Source organism: Marmota monax, unplaced genomic scaffold (assembly GCF_021218885.2).
Source record: "Marmota monax isolate L192 unplaced genomic scaffold, Marmota_monax_Labrador192_F-V1.1 WCK01_AAM20220418_F8-fsc00001, whole genome shotgun sequence".
NCBI classification, from domain to species: Eukaryota; Metazoa; Chordata; class Mammalia; order Rodentia; family Sciuridae; genus Marmota; species Marmota monax.
In genome coordinates this window covers 51133963-51148003 of record NW_026693777.1, presented here as the reverse complement: position 1 = coordinate 51148003, position 14041 = coordinate 51133963, and the positions used below count along the sequence as shown (strand labels likewise).

Sequence of the window (14041 nt, the reverse complement as noted above, 5' to 3'; positions counted from 1 at the left end):
CCTGGGAGGTACCAAATTCCCTTCTGCTTTCTTTGCTAAGTGAATTCTCCTGGGAGAAACAGCTGGGACAAAGAACAAAGCACGAATGTCTTGCTGAAACCTAGAGCCTTTGCTCTGGCAGGGAACTTCAGAGATGAGTGTAGCTCCTCACTTTACAGAGGAGGAGCCCAGTCCCCCAGGAGCTGGGGATCGTTGGTGAGCAAGGGCAGAACTGGAACCCTGTATCTGATGTCCCCATTAGTGCTCTTTCTACTCTGCTCAGTACATGCCACTTGACTTATCATGAATTTAGAAAAGCTAATGGCTATATCCTTTTATATTTTATTTTTTCAACTATCTTCCCTCAACCCCTAATCAACAAATGTTTGCTTTACTTGGAATCTGAAGGAAAAACATCCAGAAATAGTCTCATATGACTATGTTAAGGAGATGAACTCTCTTATTGAGAAAAAGTTTATATCTTTCTTGGGTGGTATTTTCCAGAGCTTAGACCTGTAGGAAGAGTAGGCCTACTCCTAGGCAAACTGTCTTCTAGAATCATCTGAAAGCTTGAGGCCACCATCTGCTGGCAAACATTCCAAATGAGCTGTCACTGAGGGACAAATTCAATATAATCTATCCTAATGAGATTTTCTGCCAGCTTTCTGGTCCAGAGAAGTTTGGATAAAGGTCAGATATGCCTCTAAACAGAATCATGGAGTCTTTTAAAAGATATGCCTTATTCTAATCTACTATTGAAACCGGTGATTTGCATGGAGTCCACTGTGGGGTTGTTTACACTATTAATACCTGTAACTTTAAAAGCACCCTATGCCTTCAGGAGATTTAATAAAAATGAGCTGCTGCCCTGCAGAGTTAGTGCCAAAGGGGGGAAAAAATGTTGAGGCCCTATTTAGGAACTTCACATTTAAAACTATGCAACTACTGGCACTGTGTACTTGTGAGATGATATTATCTGATGACAATTTATCATTGTCAGTGAGATACAGAGCTGTGTATTTTTAAAAATTTCTGCTGTGATATGGAAGCAATTATCTTGTCAAGGCTGGAAAAACTTTAGTTTTGTCAAACAATATAAGAAAGCGCACAATGAAAAGTTTAGAAAGTGATGTGAAAGAGTGCCACTAATCTCAAAGCTTTGATGACTTCATGGATTGGGTTACCTGTGAGTCTGTTTCTACCTCGAATGGAAGCTCCTCTCTCCCTTGCTTTCCAGATGTGCTCTGTGGAAAACCAAGGGTGGGGCCTGGTGCTCAGGCTCAGCCATTCTTCCTGGAGCCTGCTAGTGGGTTTCTGTTAATTACGTAAATCAACAACAGATGTGCTGAAGCTGAGCACCTCATATTTATTCCACAATGTGTTTTCTTTAAATGACAAATGTTTTTTAAGGCAAAAAAAAAAAAGTCATTATATAGCTTTTCTCTGCAATACACAGCAAAAGGGGGATATGTATCTCCAAAGAGGCAGTTTGTGTCATTATTTAAACAAGTAGCTAGATCCACCATCTCAGAGCAGAAAGCCCCATGTAACTGTTTAAGAACCTTATGGAGGTTTATATACATGTGGCATTTATAAATCATTGATTTTGTGTTCTCCAAGCTGTTTTTAGATTGTAATTTGTAGTCAGGGTATTTTTACTCTATATAAAATGGTTGATAAGACTAATAAATTGCTCCCACAAAGAAGGAAGCAAGGAGGAGCTTTCCTTAAATAGGAAAACAGTGAAGCTGGAAAAACTGAAAATTCTCCTCTTCCCTTTTATTTCTGATCTGTGAAAAGATACTAGATTGTTCCAAGCAGACTAGTGGCAACTCATAGAAGTATGTCTTTTCTCTCTTAGTTTGGACTTCTGAAGATAGGGAATAGAAATTTTAGAAGAAGAAATAGCAAAATAATTCGAGTCAAAATCAGAATGTTGGCATCATTCAAGTAGTCTGGTCTTAGAACACAGGCTTGTCACTCTAGGTACCCTAGAAAAGTCGTTCCCCTGCCTCCATCCCCTCAGGGTATCTGGTCAACCAGTGTAGTGGAGGAGGAGAGGTGGGAGAGGGCCTGAAGATGAAGGGAAGGGGGAAAACAAGGCAGAGTCCATGCAGGTCCTGACCTAGGCTTGTGCATCCCTCTCAGTCAGTCCTAGTCACCAAAGGGGGCCCTTAATTGTCTGAGGGGGTCAAAGGAACATAAGTGAAAGTGAGGCATATTTCTAGGATAACTGAGTAATTGAGGATCTCTTGCAAGAGGAAGAAGTGTGTTAAAGAAAAAAATTCTACTGTGGCTTTAATTTCTGTGGAAGTCCCTGATATCTAAACTGTGCCAAGTCATTGCCAATAACCAGGAAAGGTGATTTCTAACGTGAATGACACAAATGAACAAATTTTGGTAGAGCCTGAGACAAATCCAGAATTGTCTGTGATGGATGTAATTAAGAATTCCTGAGGAAAATACTTAATTATATTGAGGAATTCGTTTTTACTTAAATCTTGTTCTAAATTTCTATTCATTTTGTGAACATAGTGGTTTAGTACAGGAATAAATGTCTCTGGTTAGTTGTCCCAACAAAAATTATATTTTCATTAAAAATACAATTATTGGGAAATGTACCCTCTATTTACCCTTTAAGCATACCACCTGAAACCTGGACCCTTGCATTCTTCTTCCTCCCTCCTTTTTCCCCTTTCCTCCTTCCATATTGATAGTGTCACTGTACTGAACAGTATCTGTTTTTCGATGCTGGACTGCCATTCACTCGTTTCATTGGATACCCACAGCCTCCCTGTAAACCCCGTTTTATAGCCAAGGAACAGAGACTCAGAGAAGTTGGGGATTTTACTCAAGGCCACACAGTTATGTCTACTGACTCCAATACCTTTCCTCTAAGGATCTAGGTTTCTTTTATCAAAAGCTTACCACATGCCAGGCACTGAGTTAGGGTCTTGGGCCCCTCAGATGAGTAAGAAAGGGAGAAGTCTCAGATTTCTGACTTGGCTGCTGGGGTGGATGCAGTAGTGTCATAAATGAGTATAGGCTTACTACAGAGGAGGTGGGCCTGATTAAGGGATGTGAAGAAGAGCTTAGGTCTCAACATGTCAGGTTTGAGGAGCTTATGGTACATCCTCAGAGAAGATAAATAAATAACCTTGTTTAAAAAGTTTCAAAATAGTTAAATCAACAAATATTTACAGAGTACTTACCTACCATTGGCTAAATACTGCTCTAAGGCATTAGGGTTATAATTGTGAACAGGCCTCTGTTTTCATGGAGGTTATATTCTAGTGGAGTGACGACTGATAATGAGAAGCAAATCAGTAAGATGATTTCAGAGTTGTGATTAAGAAAAGGTTGAAGGCTGGGGCTGTAGCTCAGTGGTAGAGCGCTTGCCTAGCATGTGTGAGGCATTGGGTTCCATAGCACCACATAATAAAATCAAATAAAGGCATGCTATCCATCTACAGCTATAAGAAAATTTTAAAAAAGAAAGAAAGAAAGGGTTGAGTAATGTAAAAGGTCTCATTGAGAGAGTGGCACTGGCTTTGGCATAAGTGTTTACAAGGAACCTACCTTGGGGTAGAAGTATGCCAGCAGAGGGCACAGCAAATGTGAGTGTCTGGAGTCAGAAATGAGCCTGGTGAGTTGGAGAAAGGCAGTGAGTAAAGCTACAGCTTGGTGAGTGAGGATGAGTGTGCTATTGGGGAAAGCTGGGGAGATAGATAGGCCAGAGAAGGAAGGGCTTTTAGCCCATTACAAAGAGTCTGGCTTTATTCCAAGGAAAATGGGACATCGTTGGAGAGTTTTAACAGGTAAATGCTAATGTTATCATTTTAAGTGACCCCCCCTCCAAAAAAAAAAAAGAAAGAAAAGGAAAAACAAAAAACCCAGCATATGAACATTGGGTCTATTATAAGTTCTCAACTATGTATAACATAGTAAAGAAGAAAGGATTTAAGGAAAGTTGCCACATGATATTACTGATTCAAAGAGGTGGTTCAGGCAGAGATCAGTGTTGAAGACTCTAAGGTCCAAGGCTTGAACTTGGCTCTGACAGTTGCTTGGCCAGCATGCTCAAACTCTGGGATCTCAAGACCCCAACCATCAATATTTGTCAGATTAGAAATGAACATGGAGAAAAAATTTAAATATTTCTTAACTAAAATAACTTATGCCATGTTTACATAAGTACTTTTCAGGAAAATTGCTGTATTTTCCCAAACAAAAGACAAGTTAGTGAGAAGGGTACCATTGCTTTACACTCTTTGTAAAACTATGTGGCATAAAATAAGGTAACTGGGTCCCCATATCTGCTCTGCTTTTAGTCAGCTGCCATATTACAAGTCGTATACACTCTTGTGAGAATGAGGTAAAAGGGAAAATAGATAACCTTGTAATATTATTATGAAAATAGTTTTGACATTATAGGTCTCTAAAAGGTCCCTGGACCACACTTAGAATGTCTTTGTGTTGAGATATGACACTGGCCATCTTCTAACCCCAACAGGCCTCAGATTGCTCATCTGTAAACTGGGCACTGTTTAGAGTATCTACTCCATAGGATTGTTAGAATCCAATGAGCTAATACATGAGAAGCACTTAATAAGTCCCAACAAATATTAGCTATTTTTGTTTTTCTTTTTGTTCCAAGAAATTGCCAAAACCTCACTGAAACTTTATTCTAACTGCTTTACCCTTCCTGCCACTCCGGCTCCAGTTATGAAATGAGGTTTCAAATTTGTGTGCCAATTGACAATTATTGCTGTCAAATAATTGTAGGTTTGATGCTTTCCAGTTTTGATGAGGAGGGCACTTAATGCCAGACCGTCAGCTACTAACAGTTCAGTCTGTCATAATTTCCCAGATTCTTTCTTCATCTCTTCTTATGAGTGAAAGCTGGGAGGTGGACAAGGTGGATGGTGAAGGAATGATTCAATGTCACCAGGCTCTGCCCAGGGCTACAAGACCTCAGTTTAACTGCTCTCTCCTTTTATTTTCCATACTGCAATCATGGAATGGATTAATAAACTGAGGAATGAACATCAGATACCAGCATAAAATTGTGGAAGATATGTGTCAGCTCTTCTGTGTTTTTTCTTTTTCTTATTTGTTTGTTTTTGTTTTTGTTTTGTTTTGCTTTTAATGGGAAGTGTGTGCAATTCTCAATATTAACTTCATATTGGAATTATCTGAAAATGTTTTAAAAAACATAAATACCTAGATTCCATCCCCAGATATGCTGATTTAATTGGGCTGGTGTGTGTATGGACATCAGGATTAAAACAAAAACAAAAACAAAAAAACCCTCATCACTCCCAAAGCCTCACCTTGGCTATTGGTGGTAAAATTCAACTTCCCTGCCTAGCTCTGCCTAGCAAAGAGAATGATGTTGAGCAGGTCTTTCCTACTTGGATTCCAGGCCTTCACTCTGAGATACAAAGGGAATGAAATGATTGTCTTCCTCACCCATCCACCTAGTCCTCTTTTACCCATCTGTTTTTTGTGTGTTTGTTTGTTTTGTTTTGTTTTTGCCCCAAGATTGACCTTCCCCAGTATAATTGACAGCAAGAATATCCAGGCTCCTACTTCTTAATGAAATTAGGCACTAATCTTGCTGACAACTGTTCAGAATACAGTAATCAGCATAGTTTCAGGGTTTGAATTATTCAGTTTTGGATAAATTTGCCTATGTAGCTCAGCAGAATAGTGGAATTTAGCTTTTTAAGAACAGCTTCTACTTTTCTTTCTCTTGAACATACCCATTTCAGGAATATACCATAATGCTAAGACACAGCACAGTTCAAATTCAGATTTAGCACTAGGATACCAAAATATTTTATCTTTAATATACTCTACATCCAAAGGACATAATTTAAAGAACTTTTTACCTTGTAGACCCTAAACTTTAACTTCTTGGTCTGAGTCATTTGCATTCAAGGTTCTTCAGTGCTTAACAACTTCCCTAAAAAGAAAATGTGCTTCAGAATATATTCAAAATCTTACATGTGTCCCTGTGGTCACTTGATTCAGCTACCATCTTCTTTCATGTGAAACCCTGCAATAGCTTCCTGATTGCCTTCCTACTTTCACCATTGCTCTTCTTGTCTTCTCTCAGCATCCAGAATGATTCTGGTAAAATGTGAATCAGATCAGGTTGCTCCTTTGCTTAAAATCCTCTGCCTTCTCATTTCACCTAGGGAAGAAATCATGGTTAGCTACATAGTATTCTCTTCCTTAGCTCTTGGTACCCATTATTCTCCCTATTGGTTGTTCTACTATACCCAGCTGGCCCCCTGGATGTTCTCTGAGCATACAATGCTTTCTTGCCTTTGACATGTTTCATGGGATCTTCTTGCAGTAGGGAATGCTTCTGTCCCAGAAAGCTGCATATTCAATCCTATATTTCCTTCGTATCTTATCTCAAATGTCACTTCTCGGTAATACCTTCTTCCGTTACCTTATTACTGTTCTAACCCTCTCACATCCCCTATGGCCTTTCCTCCTTAATACTTACTACCTTCTAACTTATGTATTCATTCACTCACTCATTTTCCTCATAAAAACTGATCTTGTTTATTGTTTTCCCCAATTAGAATGCAATTTTAGTGAGAAATTTTATCTATATGATCAATTGAATTATCACTGCCTTGCATTTAAGTACCTGGCATATAGTTATTTCTCAATAAATATCAAATGACTAAGTGAATAAATGATATGAGTGGTAGAATGGGCATTGGTTAGGTTTTAATTTTTTAAATGTTTTTATTCGTGCATTGTAGTTATTGAGGTTCATTTTGACATAATCATACATTCATGGTATTCAGTTTGTTTCAATTCCATCCCCAGTACTTCCTCTTTCCCTTCCCTCTTCCTTCCTCATGTTCCCCTTTCTGTACTCTACTGGTCTTCCTTCTATCTATTTATTATTTATTTAATTGGTGCTTTATAGATATACATAAAGGTGAAATTCACTGTGGTATATTTATGTTTACACATAACATAATTCGGTCAATTTCATTCTGTAGTTCCTCCATTTCTAAGTTTTAAATTTTATCTTAGATTATAATAAGAAACAGAAAGATTTCATTTCCATCTCTCTGTGTGCTAATCAACGAAGTGCAAATATAATGATTATATTAGTGAGCTCATGCAAGGAAATCTTGTGTAATGTACTCTATATAGATGTGAAGCGGTATTTTTATTGCTTATACTCAGTATAGTGAACATTTAGCTTAATGCCCACCTTGCTTTGAACCATTCCTAAGAAAAAGTTCTTCATTTGAATATAGGGTAGGAATAATAGATAAATATTTCTTGCTGAAGATTTTATCTATCACTTAAATCAGACATTTGAACTCCTTATAAGTCATTGAAAATGTGGAGCAGAAATATCAATCTACCACAAGAATTCAGGATCACACATGCCCAGCATTGTGTCAGGTATACTACATTTGTGATCTCATCTCATGCCTCTGCCACTCTGCAGGGAGGGGATGGTATTGCTTCAGAGATCAAGAAACTAAAGTTCGGAGAGGTCTAGTCTCCCACTAAGGCAACAGGCGATAAGAGGCAGAACTGGGAGAGTTCTGACTCTAAAAGCTAATTCCCACCCACCTTAGAAAGGCAGGTTATTTAAACCACCTCAGGAACCTGAAGGTGAATGTTCTTACTATTACAAACATGGATGGTGTTTCTCACTGTTATCTTATTTTTTTTTTCAGACCGTTTATGATCAGTGGTTCATCACTCTTTTTAACATTGTCTACACATCATTACCTGTTTTAGCCATGGGGATTTTTGACCAGGTATGTGTTTTTCTCTATCATAGCTTAGTTTTTCTGTTACACCTTTTAGTTGCTTTTAACTTCAAAGTAGAAGACACAATTCATGCAAAGAGCCCCAGGAATACAGTTATTTTAATAGAGGTTATGTGGGTCATAAACCCTTCCAGAGCCCCCTTCCCTACCCCTGTTCTCCCCAAAGGATTCTTTGATTAATGTTTGGCTGCTCACTTAGAGAATCTCACCCCACATTATTGATGTAAAGGTTTTGAGAAATCCCTTAGCAAGTACTCCCTTTTATTTTAGCCTAGTAAGTTTACTTTTCTTTTTTTCAAATAGCACCTATCAATATGCCTCAGAACTAGTGCTTGTTGGTTCACAAACTGGGAAGTGCTACATTAGCCTGTGAGACTGTAGAGAGCCATGCAGTAGATGGAAAATCAAGGAACTAGGTTGGAGCTCAGAAAGCTACCATCTGCAGTGAGACATGCTTGGCCAACACAGCCTCAGAACAGGAACTGCGGCCCGTGGAGTAGTCTGCCAGTGGGAGAGGAGCACACAAAGCACACAGCCATGAAGAGACAGAGCACAGACTTCTTTTGTCCAGCATCAATGTGCTTGAGAGGGGAAAAGGGAGGGAATCAATTATGAAAATGGTGGCTGCTTGGCACACTCAGAGCCTTGGCAGGTACTTCCTGGAAAGGGGTAAAAGTCTGGCTGCCTATGGGGAAGTAGAAGGCTCGCCAGCCGAGTTTCCATGGCATAATTAGAGTGTATTATTTTAAAAAGTATGGTTTTTTTTTTTTTTGAAGTATTTTTAAAGGAGACCAGATTTCTACAGGCTGTTGTTAGACCCATTTGCTAGGCCTCATTTTCTGGCCCAAAGTCGTCTATTGCAAAATATAAATCTTCCCATTATGAGCTCACTCCACTTTCCCATTCTTCTGGCCGTGTAGTCAGTTGTAAGTCTCACTTTTCATATGTAAAAAAAAGGCAGTTTGTGAAGGGCAGTTTGTGGAATTCTACAAAACATAATGAACTTCTGAGGACTTTAGATGTAAAGGATTGAACACATTCATTTCCAAGTGCCCATGTTTACAAGTGTTTCTTTTTTTGGTGCTTTGCAGCTGCCCAGAATATGAAATAAAATAATAAAAATAAAGCAGTTTCTGGGAAAACATGGTCATTGTGCAATTTGAAAAAAAATATAATAAGGCTCCTTATTGCTGTCAAGTTGAATGTCTGCTCCTCTCCTTTCCTGCTTTGTCAATTTTGGCCCTTAAAGTAATCACAGGACTGTGGAATGCTATGCTGGAAGGGCTTCAGTGATAATCTATGCATTTGTTCATTTTATAAGAAGGAATCCAAGCCTTGGAGGTTCAAGTCACTGCCCTAATACTATACAACCAATAAATGACAGAAATAAGCCTAGGACAGGTCATTTGACTTTGAAGCTTCTGCATTATACCCCTTGTTATCATTAATTATGATTATCATCATTATTTTATTTACTTTTGTTTGTAGAAGCATCTGTTATTTATTACTTAAGACATGGCAAGAATTCTACTGAATACTTCACATCTTCATTTAATCATGAGAGTGGTTCTGGGAGGGAGGTGCTTGTTACTATTTGTATTTCTGGAGATGATGAAACTAAGGCTCAGATGGGTTAAATAACAGGTTCTACAGCTAAACATGTTACTAAGGCTTGAACTCAGAACTGTGTGAGTTTGGAAGCCTATGTCCATAAGTAACCCCACCAGACACCATAGGAGAGGAAGCACCTGCCAGTATCTCATAGCAGGACTTCCCAAGGAGAATATGTCAGTGTCCTTCATGGGACCCTGTTTGGTGAGGCCTGGAATAAGGTGAGGTGGATCTTCCCCTAGCTTTTACTATCTTGGGCCTTCCTTACCCTTGGCCCTTTGATGTTCCCAAATATTGATTCTTGCCATCTTTTTTGGTTCTTGGCATTTGGCTTTTGTACTTAGTGTGATTATCAGTGGTACTTTGGAGCTGATTAGAAGTGTAGAGTCTCAGCTCTCAGACCTATTGACTGATAATCTGCTCCCTGAGAGATTCATGAGCACAATGTTTGAGAAACATCTCTTTAGGTTTTCCCAGGACTTGGTTGGTACTAAGCATGCTGTTTTCTCATTCTAATTTCTTTGTCCCAAATACTTGGTAACCGCTATTGAATCCTCACTTTGGTAAGACTTTCAGACCCTAAGCGTTTGGTCTCAGCCTGCTTCCCACCTGAAATCCCACATAGAATTTCCCTCTTTCCTTGCTCCCTCTCCTTTGCTTACCTCTCCCTAAAGGTTCTAGTTCGCCAGTTCTGACTCCACAGCTCTCTGCTGCCATCTCCTGGTTACTACCCACCTACCGCTTTGGCAATTAAGCATTGACCATTGGCTAAGCATGTAGGAGGAGGTGCTGGAATTCTGGGAGCATGGATGTTTGAGGAGTTTTGCGTTTGAAGAAGCCATAGCATCCTGCAGGAGAGTGTAGAAAAGAAACCTTGATTTGAATACAAATATCTCGGTTCCAATGAAGGCCTGATTCTGCTGCTTAAGATTTGTGTGACCTTTCATGAATCTCTCTTGGAGACTTTAGTTCTTTTCTTGTAAACTAGGGATCCTTTTATTATCTTCTGGGTTATTATGGGAATGAAAACAATATAATGTCTTGTTCTGGCTCGTTGAGTAGTGCATATTAGGGCATGCTTAAAAAGGCATTTGCTATTTCAGGAGATGGGGAATACAGGGCCTCTCTGACTCTTCCTTACCCCCCTCAACTGAGATTATACTCTGTTTACAGGATGTGAGTGACCAGAACAGCATGGACTGTCCCCAGCTCTATGAACCTGGACAACTGAATCTACTTTTCAACAAGCGTAAATTTTTCATTTGCGTGGCACATGGAATCTACACCTCATTAGTCCTTTTCTTCATCCCCTTTGGGGCCTTTTACAACATGGTTGGAGAAGATGGGCAACATGTTGCTGACTACCAGTCCTTTGCAGTTACCATGGCCACATCTTTGGTCATTGTGGTCAGTGTGCAGGTAACCTGTTCCTGAAAGCACTACAACTTGATGGGTTTATAACTTAAAATTCCAGTTCATTCATTGTTGACTGATTTTTATCTACCCATTAGGGGAAAGATCCTAAAAGAATACTATTTTTTAATTACACATTTTGAGATGACAACAGGAAGGCTTGACATGAATTACCTGATGTGGCCAATTAGCATTAGATATCTATAACCTTCATGTTTCTAGAAACCTAACAATTACTTCTTTGGGTTGAGTATTGTGTGTAAAATGATCATACTACTACTTCCTTCTTGTGTTTGAAGAAGAAAAAATTTCTAATGGTAACAGAAAAACTTTCCCATGATTTCTGTAGGACTTAATAACTTCCAGGTTTAAAAGTGAGATCTAAAGGCTTTTTGGCAATACATTTGTGTGTGTGTGTGTGTGTGTGTGTGTGTGTGAAATTATTCAAGAGGTTCAATGCTCTATCTATGGTATATCCAAATCTCAAATTTAGGGAAGCTTTTCTGGTGAGCCCAATTTGTGATGCTTTACTGACCTTCTTTCATGGGTATCTTGAAGTGTTACTATTTTTTTAAAAAATGCAAATGGTGGTTAATACCATTATATGCTGAGTTAGAGTTCACAGAAACTTTATTCATTTCTGTAGCTCTAGCTGAACACAGGAAGCAATGTGGCCTCTGTTTTATTTTGTTGCCTTTTAATTACTGAGCAAGCTTGTTAAGAATCAGATAATCTCATCTTTGACATGAGGTTACTTTTCCCATTCTCTGGGTTCTTCCTCTTCAGAGAGAAGGATAGTTGTGGGATACACAGGGACATCTTTTAGTGGCTTTAGCTTATGCACTACCAGGTCAAATTTGTTACTTGGTGTTCCAAGAGATGATTTGAAAGGAAGTAACTGAGATAAAAGGCTAATCTGAAGGAAAAAGCAAAATGGAAAATATTCTTCAAACTGTCCTTAACACTATCTGCTAAATAAGTAAGGATAATAAATTTATAATGGAAATTATAAAATTCATAGTGTGTATGATTTGTGACAGGTATTAAATGTGTTTAGTGAAAGTAGTCTTCACAATTAGCTCTACAAATTCTGTTTAATTTTATCTTTTAGATTGAAAGAAAGACTGTTGCTATTCCTACATTTCTATGTATTTTTTTCCCTTTTTTCTTTGCTCATCTATAAATTATTTTCTATATGTTATCACTGCAGTGCCAGTGCTGTCAGTACTGTTTTTATATAAACTTTATATTCAGAAACTGTTTTTCCCATAATAGTTCTTGTTCCAGTTAGATGTCACGGTTACATTTCTCCTTAAGAGATCCACAAAACAATCCCACTTTTAAAACATAATTTATTCACAAAAAAAGATTATAGAATTTTGCGTCCTGTCATTTAGAGCTTTTGAAATCAGGTCTTGACAATTTTTTACCTTTGATTATTAAGGTTTTATAAGGATGATATTCGTGCTTTCTCAGAGGGGATTTGCACTGAGGACTCCAAGTAACATTGGCCTTTCACTGAGGAAGTTTTGGGTGGGGTTATCCAAATCTATTTGGTTAAAGCTTTGATAACCACTTGTCTCTCTGAGATCTACTCTCTGGCTTCTCTCTCCTCAAGTGCAATAGATCCTATTGTCACTTTAATCTCGTTAATCACAACACTGGCCAAACTAGCCTTCTCAAGCTCCTGGAATTCACCAACCTCTTGCCTGCCTTAGGACTTTCCAGTTTTTTTGTTTTTTCCTGCCTAGAACATTCTTCCCCTAGATGCCTTGTTGTCAGAGAGGTCTCCCCTTGTTTAATGTCACTCTGTCCCCATGAAGGCAGTGGTGATGTCTATTTTATTCTCCCCATATATCCACGGCCCAGCACATCACCTAGGATCTACCGGACACAACAATGGACAATTCTTGTGTAGTAAGTAAATGAGGGAGATGTTAAGAGGGAAATTTCTCTCTAATGATCCTACCATAAAAAGAAAGTTCATCTGGGTGTCTCAAATCCCTAGGTACAGATTGTACCTACAGTTTTCAAATGTGTCCATTGTAAGTTCCCAACCAGTCTGAAAATCAGAGTCCTCCTGTGCTGAGTCTAAACAACCACCAACCCAGCTACATAACATGTTCTGGGGAAGTACATGAGTGAGATTTTAGAAGCCTTCAAAAGTGAGGCCCTGTGGGGTGAGCCTCGGAAACTGTAGTACAGAAGGTGAAACTGTGTCTTGATGGCAAGTTTTCACAAACATAACTCTTAATATGATTCTTTAATTATTTCTCAAGTTTATATATTCTCTTCCTTCCTTCCTTTCTTTTTTTGGTACCAGGGATTGAACCCAGGAGTACTTAACCACTGAGCTGCATCACCCTCTTTTTATTTTATTTTGAGACAGGGTCTTGCTAAGTTGCTGAGGCTGGCCTTGAACTTGTGATCCTCCTGTCTCTGCTTCCTGAATGGCTGGGATTATAGGCACATCCCTCCCTAAGGATATATTCTTCAAGTGAGGATTCTGGGTCCAAGGATGTAAGGAAGCCTAAGGTTTCTTTTACATATTGCTGGATATCTTTTCAAATGGATTATTTTCAGCTGAAGGGTACAAAGTACCCTTCTCAGCATACCTTCAATGATTTACAGTATTACTCTGGATTATCTAACAATGTTAAAGTGATGATCTTTCTTTTGTACCTGAATATCTATAGTAGCTTTATTCTTAAAATACAAAACTTGGAAACAAATGCCCATAAATTGATGATCTTTTGCTGCCTCACACAATTAAGGTATGCTGAAAAGATATTCATAAACTTTGCTATTCAAGCAGGAATAATTTTTAAAAGTCTTTTTATTTTCAAATACTCATAGATTTACAGAAAAGTCGGAGATACTGTATGTTCTCTCCTTGTTTCTAATATTATTGTTAAGATCTTATATAACTATGGTGCACTTGTCAAAATGAAGAAATCAGCATTGATAGGATACTATGAACTACAGACTAGATTCAGCTTTCCTTAGTTTTTCTATTAATACGCTTTCTCTGTTCCAGGAGCCAATCTGGGATCATCCATTTAATTTAATTTTCATGTCACTAAGGCCTCCAGTCTCTAACAGCTCTAGTCTTTCCTCATCTTTCACAACCTTGACACTTTTGAAGAGCAGTAGTCAGGTATTTTGTGGAACGTTCCTTAGTTTGGGATGTCTAATATTTTCTTAGGGATAGACCA

At 38.5% G+C, this 14041-nt stretch overlaps 1 protein-coding gene across 4 annotated transcripts in view; it reads left to right on the top strand.

The window, feature by feature from the left end:
- The window catches only part of Atp8b4 (ATPase phospholipid transporting 8B4 (putative)), a 246490-nt gene that overhangs the window by 217610 nt on the left and 14839 nt on the right, over positions 1 to 14041 (top strand). For all 4 annotated transcript variants that reach the window (XM_058584792.1, XM_046460874.2, XM_046460873.2 and 1 more), the window contains 2 exons: positions 7707 to 7790; positions 10587 to 10832. In XM_058584792.1, the coding sequence (XP_058440775.1) occupies positions 7707 to 7790; positions 10587 to 10832 (330 nt within the window). The remainder of the gene's footprint in view (positions 1 to 7706; positions 7791 to 10586; positions 10833 to 14041) is intronic.